The sequence below is a fragment of the Centropristis striata genome, chromosome 10, assembly GCF_030273125.1.
Source record: "Centropristis striata isolate RG_2023a ecotype Rhode Island chromosome 10, C.striata_1.0, whole genome shotgun sequence".
Classification (NCBI taxonomy): Eukaryota; Metazoa; Chordata; class Actinopteri; order Perciformes; family Serranidae; genus Centropristis; species Centropristis striata.
In genome coordinates this window covers 18,497,321-18,519,926 of record NC_081526.1, presented here as the reverse complement: position 1 = coordinate 18,519,926, position 22,606 = coordinate 18,497,321, and the positions used below count along the sequence as shown (strand labels likewise).

Here is a 22,606-nt window from a genome sequence, read left to right as displayed (position 1 = left end):
TGCTTAAGTCACAAAGGCATGTTCAAAAACTTGCTTAAGTCATTTATTTCTCTTAAGTTACATAATTTACACACAGTGTTATTACTATGTCAATAGCCATCCATTGTTACATCCTTTCTGAGTGAAATGATCAATAAATGTCATATGTTACACTTTTGGTGAAGTTTTTTTTGTTTCCTGTAAAACTTGAAAAAATTAGTTAGGCAATTATTTTAACAGGGTGACGAAATACAAAAAGGTAGGTCATTAGGTCATTTTTGAAAGAAATGGTTGAAACACATCGATTTTCTGGTCACAAAAATCCAACTTAAATTGGTTTACCTTCTTTACCTGTACTCATCTACTGGGTTTAAACGTCTGAGAGTCACTTTTTGACGATTTAAGCCGTTTTACCGTAATGCACAGCCACCTGACCTTATCTGACTTGCACATTGTAAATGTTAATGCTGTGAACTTGCACATTCCTCTCTTACGTTTGCGTACTCCTAGAAAGTTTGCACAACGCCTTACCTTTAAATATCATTTTTGTACAAATGGTTTCTACAATTTATATCTTTTTTATATATTTTTCTAATGTCCTATTTATGCGGCTGTTTTTAGCTTACAGTTTGCCTAAATTGCAGCTTTTTATTATATTTTGTACTACTTTGTTTATTCTAATGTACAGAAGCTGAGAACGGTCATGAATTTAAAAAATATATGCACTGTTATCTCTTGATAAGAACTTATTATCTCGTTATCTTGATATAACAAAGATCGTTTTGTTGTGATAATGAATTAGATAAACTTAGGTTTTGAGGCTTAATCATGCTGTTTTGAGGGAAGTGCCTGACACAAGAGACAAAGGGAAGTGAAAGTTCAGCAAAATGCAGCATAAACAAAATGTTTTACCTTATTAATTAACTACAAATGTCTTTAAAACATAATGGGACTGTGCATAGGTGCCGATTTGGGTTAAACAGTGTATTTATAAGGTCTGATGGAATCAAATTGTAAAGAGATTGCCTGATCCACATGGCTACTTTATATTCACGTGACATGATCACGGTGTCTGCAGGCAGCATAAATCTACCTAATGTGTATATGATGCACCTGGATGCAACAATGAGATAAACACTGCCTACTGTATGTCCGTGTGCGTAAAATTACGCACAAAGCTGGAAACTGGCTGTGAGTGGCTCTTGCACTTATAGGTGGTATTGTAATGTTAGTTGTCAAGTCAGATTTCACCCAGTTTCATGGAACAATCCCTGTGCAATAACTCTGTCACGCCAAGTATCCACCTACAACCTAACTATATATTTCATAGGCTATAACGTTAGCTGTCAAATTGACTTCAATGCGGTCAGCAGCAAAAATGGTTTTATTCTCAAGAAAGAATAGACTAGAGTAATCAAAATATTTTTTGATTTTATTTTTTTTATATCACACATGGGCAAATTACGGCCCCTCAGACTATCTCAGTCCAGCCTGCAACGTACTCAAGAGAAAACAAAACCACCCCTCCGAAAAAGCAATAAAAGGCAACATTAATCACGAGGCAAATGACTCAAATGAGCCTGTAGTCTGCTGCTAACTTGATTCCAACAGAGGGCGCTGTCTACATTCAGATTGATGTAACAGATGTCAACGGTTAGTTATGATGGCAGTAAATCAGGATAAATGCTTTAAAAAGGAGAAAAGTTGACCCCTAATGTTGTGTTTTCATCAAAATATTTCGTCACATCTGTTGTATCGCAGTGTTCAAGGAATACAACATCAAGAGACATTTTTTCGACCAGGCATGCTAACCACTTTAAAAACTTATCATCTTGGGAGAATGCAATTATGTTTCATGAGTGAGCTGTTTGCATCCGGCAAACTCCACCTATGTGACCGCATGGGGCTGGCCTTACTGATGCAGTTGGGAATCTGCCTCAGTGACCACTTTGACACATTTAAGCATTGCTCTTAACTACAGAATAAAAACAAAACAAAATTAGTTACTTACATTACAACATAGTGTGATGGGAATGAGACGTGTTCAGCTCTCAGCTCATCCTCTGTGGCTGTGACTGTGTCTGAAACAAATGCTCTCTCTGCTCAGAGCCTCCATTATCTCCTTCATCATCTGACTCTTCTGATCCTCTTCCTCCCTCAGTGCAGCCCTCCTCGCCTCCTCTTTCTCTTTTAGAAACTGGTGAAGCTTCTTAAACTGCTCCTTAATATGCATCTCTGTGAGTCGGGCCTGGACCTGAATGTGTTCGGCTGTTTTATCAAACTTCACTTTAACTTCTTTAAAACCCTTTAACTTCTCCTTTAAAGGCTCCAGAGTTTCCTGAAGTTCTTTCCTGTGTTGTTGTGCAGCTTCGTTGATGGGTCTGAATCTGTGCTTGGAGTGTTTTTCTAAGTCTCTGCAGACGACACACACTAGCTGCTGATGGTCCAGACAGAAGAGTTTGAGTTTCTCAGAGTGCAGACTACAGAGAGGCTCTGAAGCTCTCTGATCTCTCTCCTGTAAAAAAGCCTTGCACAGGTTCTTTAAAGGAAAGTTAAAGGGAAATTCCTTTGAAGATCTTCTCTTACAAACTGGACACTCTTTGGTTTCTTTGTCCTTCCACCAGCTCTGCAGACAGTCCTCACAGAAGCTGTGGTAACACAACAGAGTGACAGGATCTTTAAAGACGTCCTGACAGACCGCCAGACTGCCTGACGGACAGCAGAGTTCTTCCTCTAATCTGGACGCCATTAGTCTCTGAGTGAAAACACAGCAGGCACACAGCTCAGCTGCTCCCTGTCCTCTGAAACTAACTTTACTTTGAGTCTCTGTTCTTGGTAAACACTTGTTCAGTTTGTTGATTCAGCGGCTTGGTAAAGTGTTAGTATCCCAGTATTCCCAGTGTTCCCTCCTGTGAATGTCCTATTTGAGTCATAGAAGTGATTTTGCTTTGCAGGTAAATCTTATCGCCTGTTTTCTGGTTTGTGTCCGGTGAGTCAGATGAAGGGCGGAGCAGTGAGAAAGATCAAGTTCTCCTGATACAAGAGTGCAGGATAGTGCTGTTAAACCCATCAGTTTTATTGTTATAACCTGAGCCACTTTAACTGATTATAAACTTTATGCTGATGTGGTGAAAGGCAGTGAGGGAAATATGGAAAAAATCTCAGAATGATCCTAAAAACTGTGATTGAGGACGAAATTTGCACCAATATTTTGAAAGACATACAATGCTCAAAAAAAGTTGTGTGATCATTTGCTAAATCCTTTATCATCCTTAATATTAAACTACTACTCACTATTGAATACTGACAAAATATTTAGTGATCAACCTGATAAACTTTATTGTATATTGTAAATATAACTCATACTGAATTCAATGTCTCATAAAAAAAATTCTCAACCAGTTCTCTTTATATGCCCATTCGTTTTTTTAACGCATGAAAAGTTGACTTTTTAGGTAAGATGTTCTATAAGATGTTCTCATAGAATATGAAATATTGCTGTAGATTAAACTGCCAAACAGTATATAAAGGAGTTCAAGTCAACAGCAGTGAATAATGCAAAAACATCAGATATAATAGTACACACTGATGGGGAACAATTTGTTTCACAATAAACACTTTTACTTTTTACTTTAAGTACACTCTGCTGATAATACTGCACTTTTAGTAATGTTTTGAATGAAGGACAATAAAGCTGATTCTGATTCTGGTGTTGCATATGTAGAAACTGGATTTTACAAGGAGCATTTGAAGGCAGCGTAAACACTCACTATGCCAGAATGACCTGGCATTTTGCTCAAGAGTTCAGACATATTCATTCTTTTCATTGTACAAAGAGCAAAACAAACCTCATAAAAAATGTATTGCTGCCCTGATATATATATAAAAAAAATCATATTAGTACTTTGTTTAATTTTAGCCCAATACAATCACTTTCGACTGATTTACTGTTACGTTCTTCACCTAAAAAATTAAACCAGGCCAGTTTTATCCCAGCAAATGAACTAGGACAAACAACAGCTGATTGAATATCCTCAGTCATCCTCACCAGACAGCACTACCAGCTGTGCTGTTTTCAGAAAATCTCACTTATCCTGGTGGCATCCTGGAGAACAGCCTGCTGTGTCTGGCCTTGAACATTTCATTGAAGTTTTTACCTGCACTTAGCCACCAGAATACCACTGGCATTTAAAGGATCCCCAGCGCAGCTTTTTTAAAGGAAAGAGCAAAAAATATAAAAAGGCCAAGTTAAATTAATAAATCATACCTTCTGAGTAATGATCATATTATTAGCGTGTTCATCACGTGCAGCTGTCGTAGTGTGCAGGGAATAGGAGAGTCTAATTAGTTGCACAGTTGCTATTTTAATCATCTTCTTCTTTAATTGTATAAATGTGATTACTTGTAGGGCACCCAAAGGGAAATGTGGGTTGAAAAAAAGAGACCAGCCTTAACACAGGTAAATTTCTTTTTATTTCAAAGAATATTATAAGTTTGCTCTGTTAAAAAAGCAGATTTAAAATTCTGGATAAAGGAACTTTTCCTGGAATATTTTAAATATACAGAATTGTACATATCCAGCGGATTCTGAGACTGAAGTTACTCGCCAAAGTTGTGTCCATGTCATTCTTTGATTTCTACAGAAAAACAAGGCATCCAGTGGTAAATAAATGTTTACAAAGCTAAGGTGCAATATCACCAACAAAACCAGATATTTTACATCTAATATACAATGCCTTTAATATGAGGCGTGTAAAGGAAATATAGACAGTTCTGGCTACGGAGCTACTGTAGATTCTATGAAAGATGCTCATTAATTTTAACCCCGAAACTGAATAAAAACCAACAGAAGGTTCAAAACATGATCTCTCACTTGACTTTCTTCATATTAACAGCAACTAATAGTTTCTGAACCTTTTGAAAAAAAATTACCATTTACATTTTGTCTGGGAAATGAAAGCAAAAGCAGACGCAGAGTAAGAATAATAATTACACATTCTCCAGCCATGTAAATTATACATGTATAATGTCTCAATATATATAAATCAAAGAACAGGCAACATCATTGACAAGTTTGAAATTGAAGTATATAGACATGAAAATTCTCAGAATCGTGCATTTGCATAAAACATTGACAGGACATGGAAGAGACCCCACACATGAAGATGAGAGGCAGGAAGGTACTGATGTGATAATCATGAACAGATGCAGCATTTTCATCAGATTAATAAACACACAAAGAGATCCAACTAACGATTTCTCATTTCACACTAAAAATCTGATTATCTGTGTGAACATTTTACAATGAAGAACCTATTATGGGTAAGCCCTCAAACACATACAAACATGTAAAAAACAAATATGTGCACACATACACACACACGCACAAAAATGTCATCTTAAATATCTCAAATGCAACTACAGAATGCATTACAAGGCAGTGAGTTTAAGGGAAAGTAATGTGTTTTTTTTTAACCATTTACACAAAAACAACTGTTAACATACATATTTGATATTTGAAAATATAAGTTGTACTTGTGTTTGAAACAGATCAGTGAACATGATGGATGCTGGTGACGATGGAAACAATGGAGCTCCTTCCTTTTAAATAAGGACACACTTTGTCCTGAAGTGAGCACCTGCACACTGCACTACAGGACAAAGAGATGGTCATAATAACCTGTACCTGCCTTCAGATGAATTCACCTACCAACTTAAAAACTAGATGATTAAAAAAAAAAGAAAAGAAAAAAAAACATTTAGGCCATGTTCACATTAATGTAGATTAAAGTTGTCACGATAGCAGAATTTTAAACTTTGTTACAAACTATACAAGTTAAAAAACAAACAAAAAAACAACAACTCTTTCAAGGCCATGACAAAGCAAAAAAAGGATTTTGTCTTTTACCTGCACACTCGCTAGTACAGAAAACATCACTGAACACATACAAGAGACAGTTCATTTTCTTCCCTGTTGTTGTTCATCTGTGCAGCAAACTGATTGCAGATGTTTTTTTTTCTTCTTTTTTGATACATTCAATACTAGCGGATGTGGATATCATAACACAAGGTATTAAAAAGTATCAAAGGATTGATACTTTTGACAACCTCAATGCAGGTACATTTGAAGATGCAATTTAGGTGTCAGATGGGGTTCAATCCACATTAGTTAGCACACTATTACAATGTATATTATGCATGACAGCTCAGATTTTATGTCCAAGCTTCATCACAAAACCATCTTATTTTGATTCATTTTTACTCTGGGGACCATTTTGGAAAAGTTGTATTTTTTATCAGTTTGCAGGCATGATTTAAGCATACATATTGTATTTAAGTCATATCTCTCACAAGCATCTGACAGGCTCCAGTTTCCATTAATGCATCTCTGAGCCGGCCATGCAAAGGCTTCCGTCGAGGCTCACATTTCACTTGCAGAGGTGCTGTTTTAGTCTATGCCACTCTGACTTTCGTATGTAATTACATTGTTCTTTTGGGCTGCTGTTAATGCACCACAGTGCTGTGGCTGAACATATCCAGTGACGGGATTGCTTTTGCTACATTAGCGGTACAGACATGGTAGAAAAAGAAGCATTTTCCTCATTTATCTACATTAATGTGGGCATGGCCTGACCCTCATGTTGTGTGAATTCTTTGAAGGGGGTAAAATCAGAAATAGCAAAGTTTGGGGCGTAGCATTGTGTTGAACTATGATTTGTAAAATGCTCATTTCTTTTTCAGAATTAGGCAATGACTCTCTTTATATGGTCCAGTATGGGTGGGCAAACCCAACTCTTCTTCTGTGTTGTGTGTGAAGCCCAGCGCCGCATTCACTGCCAGCCAGGAAAAAGCAGTGAAGGACATGAGAAAACTTCTTCTGAAGCCATGTTAGCCTCACATACAGTAGCGGAGGACATGCACACAGAGAGTCCTGACTCAGATGAACAACAGACCTGCGTTACATACACACCTCAGTTATTTCAGCTTCCGCAAGGTGTGTTCATTTGGCTGGCACACACACACGCTGGCACGCACGCACACACACACAAACACACTCACATGTGCACGCACACACACACACGCACGCACACGCACGGACAGTGAAATATCTGAAGTGTGTATTCCCCTCAGGCCTGCGGTCAGTCTGACTTTTACAACAGAGGCTGCTGATAATACACTGCCTGCTGCTGCTGAGGAGCCTGGTGAGGGGGAGCAGCCACAGGATAGGAAACAGGAGGCATGTTGGAGTTGTGATAGGTCGACATGTCCATTGCCATGCCCGCCTGGTGAGGGTAAGGAACTCCAGCTTGGTTCATGTACTGAGCATTCATACCGGTGCTGCGAGGAAAATGCAGATGTGACAATGAGTACAGACAGGAAATAGAAACAGAGTCACAACATAAAAAAAAAATACTGCCTCTTATTTGCATGTAGCAAATCCTCTTTTGCCTTCTTTTTACACCTCTTGTGTACTAGTACATTAAAACCATAGCAGAAGGTTAAAAACAGTACATTCCATATAACACAATCAACCTAAAGTCTGTTAGTGAAAGCCTCTTGTGAAGACATCATAATATCTTGTTATCTTGTATGTTAATACAGACCGGCAGCTAAGTAGGGGTTTTCACCCTGAAGGACATTGTACAGAATCCCACAAATTACATGTCTGATTACTAAAAAGACATTTTTTAGCAAATTTGGCTTCAGCTTAAACAATTTGAACAGGTGCCTAAAATGACTGCAGCACCAGCTTGAGGTTTTCTCTAACACTAACTTGCAAGTCTTTGGACATTTTCTTTTCAATCAGCCAGTCTTATAAACTGCCAAAGCCCACATTGTGTTCTGTTTAATGTTTACTTCAAGTAAATCATCTTTAATTTTGTTGATTTCTCTGTCAATCAGCTATTTCTATCTTTTTTGCCCATCTTGCTTCTTCTGAGCTATTTTTTGTTGTGTTTCTTTTCTTTTCTGGGGAAAGTTGAGCCATTAATCATGAATTGAATGTTTTAGGCTCCCCAAATATATCTAAATTGTTTTAATCTTCCCTAGTGTTTTCTGACGGAGTAATGGAAAACTAAAACTAATGGGGTTTTTTTCATAGCTGCCGTTAAATGTACCAGGCTGCTTTCAACATATGAAAAATGTTATATAATAACTCTACCTATGCCGTCAAGTACTCAATCTTCAAAATTAAAACCTTGTTAATGCCAAGATTTGAGGCGCTGAGTTGCCTTCATTAGTCACATGACATGACCTGTGTCATTATTTGCATTTGGAGTGTCCCTGCAGAGTTTCTACTCCGACAGCCTGACAGGTCCTGTTTACAGTGGCGTGGCTGTTTTCTTACCTCATATAGGGAGGCTGCACAGGCTGGCTGTTGGGTGGGGCGGAGACGTTGGGGGGCAGTGAGTGCAGTGGTCCGGGCTGGTCGCTGGGCATTGTGTAGGGCTGAGCAGGAGGACCCTGTGGTATCACTGGAGGCAGGTAGGGAGCGCCGGCTGGCCCGAGGTAGCCCTGTGCAGACCAGAGGAGAGAGGAGCAGGTCAGCTTTTATAAGAGCTGAGAGCAAGATTGAGGTCACAATTCTTCAATAAAAAGATGTAGAAAGAGTGTGCCATCACTATCACACCAGTTTAATATCAGTCCACTCAGTGCTCCAGTAATAAAAGTCACTTCAGAGTTTTTTGAGGAAATGCTCTGAATGGGCTACTTTTTGTCAACACTGTAGTGCTGCTGGGGGCTTTCTGTTACCTTTGGGTAGAGCCAGACTAGTTTACCCATTTCCAGTCTTGATGAAGTTAAGCTAAAGGTTGTTGGGTGTACTTTCATATTTAGCCTACAGGCATGACTTTTGTATAAATCTTCTCATCCATCTCTTGACAGGAAAGTGAATTTGTTTATTCCGCAAGTGTTTAATTTTTCTTTTTAATTAAAAATGACAAACATATAAAATAAGTTCAAAGAAACAAAAAAAATTCTAAATTTGTCTAAACTTTTGGAAAAGCTCAAAGCCCACAAACCTATTTAACACTATCAGATGCGATATTCTGAGCCAAGAGAGCTGGAGAGGTTATTTCCATTTCCTCAGCAAGTTAATATCATCCGTCCCAGTTGACCCTTGCAACACTAATAAAAGAGAAGTGCATCACTGAATGTCTGGCCTCCAGAAAATGTCTGGCTAATGGGAGTTAGACTCAGAATGTGAGATATAAAAACACCCAACACTCTCACAGTAAGCCAGGTAGTGTTGCTCTGAATAGTATCAGGTTTGTACTTGTCCAATTTTAAGTGCTTATGTAAAACAAAATCCTTGTCACTGCAGGTGCAACAACAACAACCTGGTTAGGAATTTTACAGTACTCTGCAGTAAAAAAAGATGAGGGGGGGAAAAATGAAACAAATAAGAAGAAAAAAATAGAGCAGCACTCCAGTGTGGGCCTGTCCAGTGAAGTGGACATTTTTCTAAATCTCTAAGGAGAGACAGTGACATCAATCATGACAGAGAAAACAGCTTCTGCCAAGAAAAGCCAGGCAGCCTCGGACTCTCCGGGGAGGAGAAAACGGCTGACTGAATGTCAAGCTATCAGGACGAGAATAAGAAGCACAAAAATCAACTGCTTTGCTTGCCAAATATAACACACAAGTGTAGGATGTGAATAAAAAATGGTGACTGATAGCATCATATAATAACGAGACTGCTTTGAGTTATTTCCCTCTGCATTAGTCCTCCATCGTCTCCACGAAATGGAAAAAAACACATCAATAGAATCAATAGACAACAGTGACAGTCTACTCAGCGTTGATGTTCAATTATGCAGGGTACTCGTGGGTGGGCACACTGGCAGTTAACATACAGTTTGTGTGAAAGATGAGGTGTGTTTAAACAATAAATCTCCTGATGCAGTGTTGTGAACTGTAAACCGACCTCTGACCGAGCTCATCCTTTAAATTATGCATGACTAGGCATTTTATTGACTCAGCACGCATCACGACAAGACAGAGGAAAGATGACTACAGCACACTAACAAGTACATTCAGTTTCTTGACGTGAAGCTGTTAAGAGCATACCTAAATCCGATGCATTCATTTTCAAGACAAATTAATGCCATTTATGTGTCAGCCAAAAACCCTCATATTAAGGGAGACAAGATGTGAAATTAGCTTCACTTTCTGTGGTTTAGTTAACTTAGAAACACCACTTTGAGCGCTGTTTCTCTTTGGGAATTCTTAAAATCCAAATTGCAATATTTTCCTTATGTCATAAAACCTGTCATCTCTATCACGGTATAAATACATGAACTGGTAATTCTGTCTAAAAACGCAGAATTATAAAGCAGGAAGAGCTTGATACTCCTGCTATTTTGTATTTTGTGTTGTGTCCTCTTCGTTAGGTTCTGTGCTGCTGGTTTGTTATTGATTAATTGAACGACTGATTGATTCAGACAGGCTTCTGCTACCGACAGGCTCATGCTTGAAAGACAATGACCACACACTGTGATTTATTCAAATAGCGCGAAGCCTGCTTTGTGTTTTACAATGCATTTATTGTCGTCCTTGTTTTTTGGGGGAATTTTTATGCTTTATTTTGATGGTGACAGAACCAGAGAGGGAAGGGGAGGAGAGAGAGTGGAAAAGATATGCAGCAAAGAGCCCTGGGTCTGGACTTAAACCGGGGCAGCAGCGATAAGAATGATGGGATGTGCTATATGTACAGTACTACAATCTCTGTTTTAACGTATTTCATGTGTATTTGATTCATACCGAGGGACTGCAGTTGGAAATGAGCTATGATGGCTTCACTGGCAGATTTATAGAAATTTCTATTAATATGTGCTGTCCCAGTAATTTGAGACTCTAGATTAATAAAATATTTAAATATCAAATATCATCAATATCATATCATATCAGCACACCAGATAATCCTCATTAAAGTGACATTGTGGGCAGAACAGAGGACAACTTCAGTGCTTTATTCTGACCTGCATGGCTACAGCTGAGTTGGCTGGTGGATACTGCGCCTGCATCTTGGAATAGGCTGAGTAGAAAGGAGCCTCGTTCATGAGCTTGTTGTAAAGTTCCAGGGCCTCCAAAACTTTCACATTCAGCTCTGACAGCTCTGAGTGTTTCCTGCAAAACAGAGAGACGTTTATTGGACGAGGATATTTTCATCTATATGAACAGACTGCCTTTTACAGCCTTGACAGCTAACGCACAAACATCTTAAATAGGAACTGAAATGGATGCTATATAATCTCAAACATCCAGCTGGGAATTTAATAAATCAGTAATAATAATTCGGATAAACCATAGTTAACATTACCTGTCAATCTCCTGCAGCTTTTCATCAATCATCGGATTCATCTGTTCACATGCACCTGCTCAGATATTTACAGTTTGGAGGGAAACAGAAATAGAGTCAGAATACAACATTGCAGCTCAGACTGTCTGCAGCAGATTTACACCAGCATTAAGGTTTTATACCCTCCAGCTGGAGCAGGTCTGTAGAGTCAGGAGCCGGATCTGCCGGATCTGCATTCTGCAGCAGTGCCAGTGTTCTGTCCATCTTCCCCTGCAGAAAGAAGAGAGCAGCTCTGTGTTGGCAGTTTGATTGACAAGTTATTAGAGTTGGTAAATGTATGTGCAGTGAGGAAAGCAATGCAGTACCTCATCAATGAAAACAGGCTCAGGCTCAACTTTGGCTTCCACACTCGGCTCTTCAGGGCTGTTTGCCTTTTCAACAAACGCCACTATGGAGGAAAAGGTGAAGTTCAATTAGATTTTTTGCTCAAATGGAATAGCTGAACTGTAGGCCAGTGTGCTGCAGAAGCAGCTACAATGTTTAGTTTTAGAATAATATAAAGACAAACCTGTCTCTGGCTCAGCGCTCAGATTGGTGGTGACAAAGTTGGAAGGAAAAAGTCCCATTCCTCTGTGATTCTCTCCTTTCCACCAGTTTGGATCGCTATAAATAAAATCATGAAACCAGGAAAACATCAATGCTTGAGCTTCTAAGAGTGAGCCATACTGTGTGTCTGGCTGAGTTTCGACAAGCCATCACAATATAGAAATGTTGGGCTATCTGCAAACATCAGCTGTTAAAGTCTGAGTCTTCAGGTGTCTTCCTTCATATATGTCTGGAACAGACTTTGTCCCGCTATAAAGATTTAAACAAATCTACATGATTTGGAGAAAATGTAGGATGTTAATCAGGAAGGTTGGATAAAACGATGAGGCTCTTGTAAGCAAACAAAAGAAAAACATATATATTTAACAGTGGTTTTCTTTATGTGTGGAAAACTTTTCACACTTCACAGGTGAAATCAATCTAAAACCACACATATATACACATTTATGCTCCTTGTAAACAGATATTAATGTTAATACATGTGCACATATATCCTATATTGAAAAATCTGCATCATAAAGGTTATAAAGAACTTATTGCACGGGTGTTGTATTGTAGTGCCTGTAGTCGAAAAAATACAAAAAAAACCTGACACTTCTTTGTATTTCCTACTCTACTCTACTCTGAGAATTAGGAAGATTAGGAAGTCTTCAATAATACAGTCAGTAACACGAATCCTGGCATTTTGACACTAAAGCAGAGCTGATTAATGAAATATTACCTGTCATCCAGAACCAGAATAAGTTCTCCTGTTTTGAAGGTCAGCTCATTGTCTTCAGCCGCTTCAAAGTCGTAGAGTGCACGCACCTTCCGGGCCTCCTGCCCCCCGCTGCCGTTGGTATAGGTCGGGGGGTCAGAGGTCACGGTCAGGGGTCGTGTCTCTGCCTGCTGCTTCTGCTCCTGCAAAGACAGCTCGATGGCTGGGAGAGATGGAGGTTTGGAGTGGACAAAGTGGACAGTTTTGTTAATTTTCAGAAAAGAAACGGCTATGAAAAGACTGCTTAAATGTGTGTTGAAAATAATCAATAAATCCTTCAACAAAACAAACTTCTGATGCGTGGGAATATCAAATCTAGTCAAAACTCAATTTACACTGTTGTAAAAGAAAAAAAATATTTTTCTAAGAATATTGGTAGAACACATTTAGCCTTAAAAACATGTTCAGCAGTTGCAAAATATACCTCTGTTGTATAAAAAAGATGCATAGAACAGATGAAGTGCACCAATGATAACTAATGACGCGTTTTTACAACTAAATGATGGCACCTCACTTTACCTTTAGCTAAGTTGTCATCATCCGATGCTTGGCTCACAGCAGGTGTGCTGACCTTTGTGGCGGACCCCTGTGGTCAATACAGAAAGATAAGGTCACGTCTGTGTGTGTGTATACATACAGCAGAGTTGTGTAGCACTAGAGACTAGAAGTAAAAACAGATTTCCATTGACTTTAATGCCACCTGCAGGTCATGTTGGGTATTACATGTTAGTCAGAGACATTCAGAGCCTTGGGACAGAAATCCTCCACACAGCTGTCTCATTATCTTCAATCTAAGGAGACCTCAGGCTGCGCTCTGACACGGCAATGAGGTCAAACTGGACCAAACAGGTCAACTGGATGTTTCCAGTTGACCTGTTTGGTCCACTTTATTTGTCATTTGTCTTAAACAACAACTCAAACATTCATAGTGGGGGAACATAAAGGATTATAGATGTCCAATGTCTTTTTCCATATATAAGTTGTCATTTCCTTAGATTTCCCAAAAAATGTTATTAATTATTTTATATAATTTATTAATTTGGCACAGAAATCAATGTTAGATCAGATGTTTATGGCACTGTAGCTGAAAAATAAGTAAGAGAACAAAAGAGTTCCAATATGGTTGAAAATGTTCATAGAATAACTGGATACTGGAACAAAAGATGTAAGATTTAATAAAAACAAAGTTTCTTTTTCTTGTTTATCATTGGGGTATGAGACAGATGGCGGTTTCCCTTTCCATAAAGATAACTGTGTGTAAACTGTTTGAACTACTCATCCAGGAAGAAAGCCTTTGAGAAGCTTGAAATAATAAACGCACTACAGAACAGACACCTAATGAGGGGATTGGGGGTTTTTTATTATCTAAAACTGGCACACAAAACTGTATGTGCCATCCTTTAACTTTGTAGCAACAAAACAACAACCAACAGAGAGGTAAACAACACAGATTCCAAAAACTCGTTTTACATGTCCTAATATAGTGTAGCTGAAAGCAGAAAAATATACCTGCATGCTGTCTAAAAGTGACATTAAAGTTCAGCGTGAATGATAGCGAAAGGTAAACACAGAGAAGTGGAGCCACAGCTTGAGTCACACTACCTGCTGCTGTTTGCTCATCAGCTGATGGAGATTAAATGTCATACCTGCCGCCTAATGTGCCACCTGCTCTCTATTAAAGCAGGTTACCAGCCCCAACTAGAACACACCACCAGAGCAAATTGCAAAATGGAGCACAGCCAGGGGCGACAAAGTGAAGCAAATTAAATCCAAGGGATTTCGGATCATTCCTTCCAGAAACCTCAACAACGTTTATTAATACATGTTCTGAGCGGTCTGTTTATACTGTAAAAATATGCAAATTTATACAATTAGTCAGTTAGGCAGCGCAGCCATAAACTCTACCTTTACAGAGATAAGTGTTCAGTGTGATTGGCCCAGTTAGGGAGGTTTAATCTTACCTATATGCAAGACATACAAGCAGACAGACTTCTTTCATTTTAATTAGATATGAAAATAGATCATTCAACATCTAAACAAGCAAAGCACTCACTTAACACACAGGTGACACATTTGCGGATCAGCTGCTTTACAATAACCTGAGAGCAAAGTCCATCTCAGCCCTTGACACATATATGGTTGTTACAAAATAAAACAGACACGCACACACTTCAAACAAAGCAGAAGCCAGACAGCGGCTCTGTCCACAATCCTGACCTTAGGAGCTACACACACATATCCACAGAATTATGGGATATCTGTGAAGACGAAATACCACTGGAAGCACATACCATATAAACACAGACAGTCAAGCTCCACCCAGCTGTAACTTTCACACTGGCAACACACTGGTCTGCAGTGAAGCCATAACAACAGCCGCAGGCTAGACAAGAAGCATCCACACATGCTTATTTTATTTTGTGGTCTACGAGCTGGAACTGTACTTAGGGGAAAAACAACTAAACAGGAGTGTGAAAGAGCCCTGCTAACATATTACATCTGTTGAATGATACTCCAGTTAAAACACGCAGTTTCCAACACATGACAAAGTGTTAAGATGCAACCGGAAATAACAAAATGCTGCTAAATCTAGCTGGGACTGAAAGGAATTCCTTCCCAAAAGGCACTTTGGCAACCGACCAAATTATAGTTCCTTTTTGTAAAAATAAGAGGCTGCTGGGTATCCTGGTGGCAGAATAAATGTTCTTTATTCGCAGAGAGGATGGACTAAAGAATGCTAAATAATGAAGGTTTACAGTCAGGACAGCCCACATAAATGGCTGGACCTCTAAAAGGTCTAATGAACAGACCCTGCCTGATCTGCTCTATTCATATCAATATGTGTGATATAAGTAGAGCAGTAGATCGTACAGGCAGTCCGTGGTCTAGAGGTTAAAGAATTGGGCCAAAGGGTCACTGGTTCGAATCCCAGGGCTGACATGTCACTGGCAGAGGTGCCATTGAGCAAGCACATAACACCCCACTGCTCCCCAGGCGCAGAAATGTCTTGCCCACTGCTCCAAGCATGGTGTGTGTGGTCACTGGGGTGTAAAAGATTGGTTAAATGCAGAAGTTGAAAATAAACTAATTCAGAGTAGTAAGGAAATATCTTTATCTTAATGTGTGTTCCGTCTCCCTTCTACTAAACAAACTCTATAGCAAGGAAATTCATTTCAGCATTAGCTAATATTTTAGATCAGTAACTGCCTTAGGTGCATTTTTTTTTATTTTTGTAACGACAAAAAAATAAATGGAATCCTACCATTATTAGGAGAGGGGTTTCATTATTATGAGACAGGCTGTTGTTTTATAATGATTCAAAATAAAACTTAAAACTTGCTTATATTTAGGAGCAACTTGATAATTGCTGACCCCCGCCCGAAACAACTGTTATAATATTGTCTCGTAAGTGTTGTACTTTTGTCATTTATGTTAATCTGTGGGACTAAATTATGCATTTTAAGGTAGCAATTGCTTTGTGTACATTCTCAAAATCCCCGCAATCTGTATGAATTAAACATACCTGTGATGATGCCGAAGGAAAGCTAATACCTTCCTCTTTCAGAGACTTGATGGTGGCGCTAATCAGGCTGAGTTGAGGATCCTTCTGGAAGTCGTCTGCCCACTCCACCATCAGAGCCTTCAGCTTTTCACACACCTTAGGGTGAGCCTTCAGGGGACATGCAAACAAATAGCTGTGATGCCCATTTCTGTGTTTTTTTAATGCTAGAAGGAGATTCTAGCAGCTCTAACACAGTTTAAGATGAGATGGTTGTAAGAACATAGTTATGATTCTGTTTGTGACATTTCAGTTCAGCCTTCTTGTGTGATGGAGTAGACGGACTGGTCAACTGTGTACAAAGAGCTGACAGACAAATACAGAAAAAAATAGTTTACATACCCTACTCAGCACACTCCGTACTTCACTGGCAAACTCCCTTGAGCAGATTTCCAAGTGGAAGATTTTGCCGCAGTTTGACACACAAGCACCCAACAACTGCAAGAGAAGTTGAAATTGTATGAATGAGATTAAACAGGGGCGGCTGTGGCTCAGTTGGTAGAGTGGTTGCCCACTGATAGGAGGGTCGGTGGTTCGATCCCTGACCATGGCAGCCTATATGTCGAAGTATCCTTGAAGCAAGGTACTGAACCGCAAATGACTTCTGATGCTGCATTTATCGGTGTGTGAATGAATTCCCAATGGTGGCAGGTGGCACTGTTTAGGGTAGCCTCTGCCACCAGTATGAATGTGTGTGTGAAAGGGTAAATGAGCGCAGTCTGTAGTGTAAAGTGCTCTGAGTGGTCGCAAATCGCTACATAAGTGCAGGTCCATTTACCATTACCAGTTTGTATATGTTGTACAACAGAGGAAAAAAAGGAGGAATTCTTTAGAAGAGGATTCTTTTTCAACCACCCACAATACAGAAATATCAAATTACATATAAATAGCAGGCAAAGTTTTGGTAATTATAAATTTGAGGGAGGCTTTAATCGTCTGAATGAGTGAACACTGATCTAAATATAGACAGGCCATGTGATACATTTTTTGCTCATGATGACTCAGACAGAGACAGAGAAACTCAGCTCTCATATTTCTCATCATCCCATAATGAAATCTCCCACTTTCCTGTCTGGCTTTAACAATGAGAAGATTAGATCAATTTAGGCTATAATGCAGGTAAATTGCATGGGTGAAAACTAGTTCTCACACTTAAATTAAGACAGAAGACTTTGACCTTCCCTAAATGTATTGAACTGTATGTTTCTTTTTTTATCTGTTGTTGAGAGAATTTTGTAAACTTTGGATTTGAAGTGGTTATTTTCAACATCTGCTGCTGACAGACAGAACATTTTTGGGATAAACATGGAGCTGCCTTTTAGTTATTTCTAATTTTGGCAACACTGTTTGTACACAAACACAGGAAGCTCAGTTTTGGGCCGGCGAAAGTGACATTTAATTTGTAATGGCTTCTTTGCGAAGAATTTTGAGATAAACAAATTGACTTAGTCGTACCAGTCTCCCAGTATATGATTTATACCCAGGAAATACCTGAATAATATCAAGTGGATAATTAATAGTAATAATTTAGTTTATAGTTGTTTTCAAAGAATCAGTGTGTTCATTTGGTGGCATAAAAGCAGAGAAACAAACTTACATTTAGGGCCTGCATGGCAACATGGGGCACTTTGTGGTTGACTCTCTTCATAATGGATCTCAAGCTGTCCTTTGGTCTGAAACACAAGAGGAAAAAAAGTGCTAATACAATAATGACTAAACAACAAACTACACCTCCTAACACTAGAGATGCTCCTGTGCAAATCCTGACAATATTATTTTTAAAGGCAAATTCTCATACAATTGTCCTGTACTTAAATAAAGGAGCTATTTTTTAATATACAGTACTGCACAAATGCTAATAAGCTCCTATCATTTAAAAGAAAAATGCCTTTTTCCAGCTTACCCATTGGGCGTCGTTCCAATCTTATCACAGATGTCCATAATGAGCCCCCAGTCATCTGTTGTGTTGTTTTCATTGGTTGATTTCTCTGGAAATATGACAGGGATACAGTGCATATGGTCCAGTGAGAAAACTGCCATCATGTCTGGTTGTGCCAGTCACAGTGGGCAAGTGTTACAGTAATGAATAAAAACATGGAACAGCCACATTTTGGGACTGGTTAATGTTTTACAAAAGCCTCAAGTGAAAGAAATCTTGCAGAAGTCTAAAATGAGTTTCACAGTGTGAGATTGTAGGGTTTGCTCAAGTGAACTGTGACATGGTAAAGCACCCCAGCCTTGAAACATTTTAACTTCTTGAGATTTTCTTTGTAAAAGCTTGTCTGTGCTTTTCTTTAAAAAGTTAATAATTAATTATGTAATATCTTACACAAGAGGATTAATTTTCATGATGGTAGTAGAGGAAGTCAGAGTGTGATCCACCTCTGCTTTTCAATATAAGAGCAGGAAATCACTATATTGCACATTTTTTACTCATAATATCCTCTCTGTCAGGCCACTTATCATCCCAACTATAACATTAAGAGAGTCAGTTAGGTTTAACAGAGCACTATTGTCTGTTCACGCAAGAGCTGTGGTGTTGCAGGGAGAGATAAGGGTGTTGACCTGGAGAGTTTGCATGACATTTTACATAACATGAGAAAAGAGAAAATGGCTTACACATTATAATCAAACTGACTCAAAGTGGCAAAGAGACCTAACTGGGACTGAAGCAATTAGTTGATTAATCTATTAGATAGGAACGTTACTGCCAACAATTTTAATTAATGCAGTAAACTTACAATTATATTCACTGATCTGCAGAATATTTTCTCAATTGTTTGATCAATAAAATGTCAGAAAACATACAAAATGGTCCATCACAAATACTTAAATTGCCTGTTTTGTCAACTGGAACATGACATTTGAGCAATTCACCATTAAAAGAATAACTAACGGATTATCCAAATAACAGCAGATTAATTTAGCTTCAATTGGTAAATCCATTAATCGACTAACCATGTTATTTATGGCTTAACGTTATATAAGGATTTAAGAAAGCTTTTAGTTACGCCGCCCCTTTATCATAGAACAATCTGCAAAATGAATTGAAATTGTCTGAGTTGATCACAATCTGTGAATTTAAATCCATTCTAAAGGATAAAGAAATAATTTCTCTTGGTCAGTGTGACTGCTCCATATAAGTCTCTACTGAGGCTCCTTCAGCGTTGTTGTGATGGCTGTATTTAATTGTTTACGTTAACTATGTTTGAATGTTATAACTTAGCACTTTTTATGCTGGCTTCTTGGCCAGGTCTCTCTTGGAAAAGAGATTTTTTAATCTCAACGAGACTTTTAAATAAAATAAAAAAAATAATCGCCTAACTCATTTTTTCAAGTTTTGCAGGAAACACAAAAACTTCACCAAATGTGTAACATATGACATTTATTGATCATTTCACTCAAAAAGGATGTAACAAAGGATGGCTATTGGCATAGTAATAACACTGTGTATAAAATATGTAATTTAAGAGAAATAAATGACTTTTACATTTTTTTAACATGCCTTTGTGACTTAAGCAAGATCTGGTAACACTTTATTTTGAAGGTGTCTACATAAGAGTCACACAAGCCTGTCAGAAACATGACATGACAAGTATCATGAGCATTAATGTTACTTCAAAATGTCATTAATGTTCATAACCCATCCCATGTCATGTTTATGACACGCTCATGTCACTCTTATGTAGACACCTTCAAAATAAAGTGTTACCATATCTTGCTTAAGTCACAAAGGTATGTTCAAAAAACTGCCTAAGTCACATTTTGTTTTGATTTAGGCATAATAAATCCGCTTAAGTCACACACTTGACATAGGCCATTATCTTAAAGGGGTAAAATCACATGATCTGATCAACTGAGGATGTAGGCGATTTACCATAGGTGGCCGGCGTGATAAATAGATGATTTAGGCAAAAAAGTTAAAAAAAAATTAAAAATACTTTTTATTTATTTTTATTTTCTGAACTGTTTGATCAATAAAATTTCAGAAAAAATACAAAATGGTCCATCACAAATACTTAAATTGCCTGTTTTGTCAACTGGAACATGCCATTTAAGCAATTCACCATTAAAAGAATAACTAACGGATTATCCAAATAACAGCCGATTAATTTACCTTGAATTGGTAAATCCATTAATCGACTAATCATGTTATTTATCGCTTGACGTTGTATAAGGATTTAATATCATGGTCAACTGAAAATCTTCAGAAACTGCGATTTTTCACTATTTCTATACGAGCATTTTGTAGACATTAGCTATAGTTCAGAAAATCCATAGACAAATGACGATTTGAAATAATCGTTAATCGCTGACCTAAACCCAATTTTACATGGGAAATAAAGAAATAATCGATCTAATGCCACGAATGTGACCTGATTTCGGGTCAGATGATGTTGCATTTAGCTAACGTCACGGGAATCACGCTCGAAGTTAGTCACCAAGCAAATCCACCCATAGATCAACTTAGTTTAAGATGTTGACAAGCAGTCAGTTAAACACTATGAAGGTGTCTGAGACGTGTGGGTGTTGTTGCTAGAGAAACGGGCCACTCTGAATAAACTTAGAGCGAACTAAAGAACTGAAGCTAAGCTAACGTTAACAGTGTTGTTGGCCCTGCTGTCAGTTAGCTCGAAAACAACAGAGAAACAGCGCTTCACTTACCGACATCTTGGTCAAATGGATTTTGGGCGAACAAGGGCATCCTGACGAATTAAAAAAAGAGCCAGACTATTTGACGAAATAAGAGTATGCGTGATCTCAGACTAAACCTAAACAAATATCTCTTCCTTGTCCATTAAACTAGCACCAGTTGCTCTTCCGGAAACTTGGCTGCCTTGAATATTGCCTGAACAGTATTTGTAAACGATCAGATTGAGGTTGACAAAATGTTTTTTTAATTAAAAAAAATAAAAACCGCGTTTCAATCTAAACGTGCATTTATTTCGTATTTATTTAAATTATTAAAAGCACAGGACCTTGACATAAATTGCCAAAAAAATACGTGAAATACTTGGCACTTGATTAAACACCTCAGTTAACATTAAGGAGACTAGTGAAACACTCACATCTAGAGGAGAGGAAGGACAGCGCAAAAAATATTGCGTTATTTCCAGCACAGTCACACATTATTGATTTGAAATTTAAAACCTTGACTTTCATATTTAAATTAAGGGGGGTTACATTATATTGCCTCAACAGCGTGGGGCTTGTAATTTTTCTTCACAACCCCCCAATGTTAGCAACAATGTAGGACATCCTAAACCTACCAACAATGCAAGCAAGGAGTCATGTAAAACAACAATGTTTCATTTGCTAAAGCAAGACGAAAAAAGTGATGCAATCCAGGGCTGACAGAGCATTGCCAGGCAAATTAGAAATCAGAAAGTCTCTCATTTTGAAGGATTTGACACTGAATATTAAGTATAATAATTGTTTTATATATATATATATGTAATCACCTGTGCCAACAAATGGAAAAATACATGGCCGGCTTTGGTTGTGTTGAGAAATGCATAAAGGAAACCTCTAAAATTAAATTATCTGACTCAACACAAAATCCTCACCTATTTCTCTGCGCCGATCGTTTGATGGGTAAAGGGTGAGCAGGATACGTCCGAGTTCTCAGTTTATCTTCATTTTATTACAATACATCAACAAATGTGCAGTTACAGAGTCACACATCCCTGACATCACATTAGGCAGGTCAGTTCATGGAGGTTGGACACAGTCTACTTTCCCTGAACCCTTATTTATATCCTAACAGAGGTTTAATAAGAATGTAGGTAGAACTCTCTAGAAGTGCCTTCCTCCAACCCGTTGATTTGTCAGCTAATTGCATACATGGACACGTCATGTCACCAAGCAGAGAAAACAGTTATCTTTTCTGCTCAGCACACCATATCTGTGACCAAACCTAGAACAAAAAACAAAATAAAAAACTCCTGCCTTGTTATGACTTGCAGAGATATTATTGGAGACACAGATTTTGCAACAAAACAATAAAACATAAAATATATATTTTTGTGATTATAGAATCTTACTGTGAATGGAGCAGAGGAATTTATTTAGTTTAATCATAGTTTAAAAACAATATTAGCACATGAACATTGTATCAAAGCATCTTGCATGCACAGAGAGGGCACACACACAGACATGCGTGGTCCAGAAGGCCCAATAGGGGGCGCGCCTCAAAAAGCGTCAGAGGAACAAACAAAGATTAAACCGTCAGCTCAAGATGATTCAGGTTCCTGGGTCCTATTGAAGTCTGCGGACATCCGAGGGAAGGATAAGCTAGAATAAAGTCACACGTAAAAAAAAAAAAATCTAAACAGACAATTGTAATGAATAAAGGTGACTAGGGTATTAAAAAGAACGATTTAAATGTGATATTTGAGTGAGAGCG

At 38.2% G+C, this 22,606-nt stretch overlaps 1 protein-coding gene across 1 annotated transcript; it reads right to left on the bottom strand.

The window, feature by feature from the left end:
- Nucleotides 1-4,429: 4,429 nt before the first annotated feature.
- On the bottom strand, nucleotides 4,430-21,017 carry stam2 (signal transducing adaptor molecule (SH3 domain and ITAM motif) 2). The gene is made up of 14 exons (XM_059342921.1): nucleotides 20,866-21,017; nucleotides 18,104-18,188; nucleotides 17,798-17,873; nucleotides 16,543-16,638; nucleotides 16,165-16,311; nucleotides 13,161-13,227; nucleotides 12,606-12,804; nucleotides 11,847-11,941; nucleotides 11,644-11,726; nucleotides 11,461-11,548; nucleotides 11,300-11,354; nucleotides 10,959-11,106; nucleotides 8,327-8,493; nucleotides 4,430-7,317 (listed from the first exon to the last, which is right to left on the bottom strand). Exons 1-14 carry the CDS (start codon nucleotides 20,903-20,905, stop codon nucleotides 7,131-7,133), a joined length of 1,533 nt encoding a protein of 510 aa, XP_059198904.1. The 5' UTR covers nucleotides 20,906-21,017; the 3' UTR covers nucleotides 4,430-7,130.
- Nucleotides 21,018-22,606: the final 1,589 nt, after the last annotated feature.

Excerpts from the sequence above, each read along its gene's own strand:
- stam2 (XM_059342921.1), bottom strand. The coding sequence starts at position 20,905 with ATGCCCTTGTTCGCCCAAAATCCATTTGACCAAGATGTCG. Across the intron at positions 12,805-13,160 it reads TGATGACAACTTAGCTAAAG|CCATCGAGCTGTCTTTGCAG; the intron begins GTAAAGTGAGGT and ends CATCTCTCCCAG. Across the intron at positions 11,355-11,460 it reads AGACCTGCTCCAGCTGGAGG|GTGCATGTGAACAGATGAAT; the intron begins GTATAAAACCTT and ends ATATCTGAGCAG.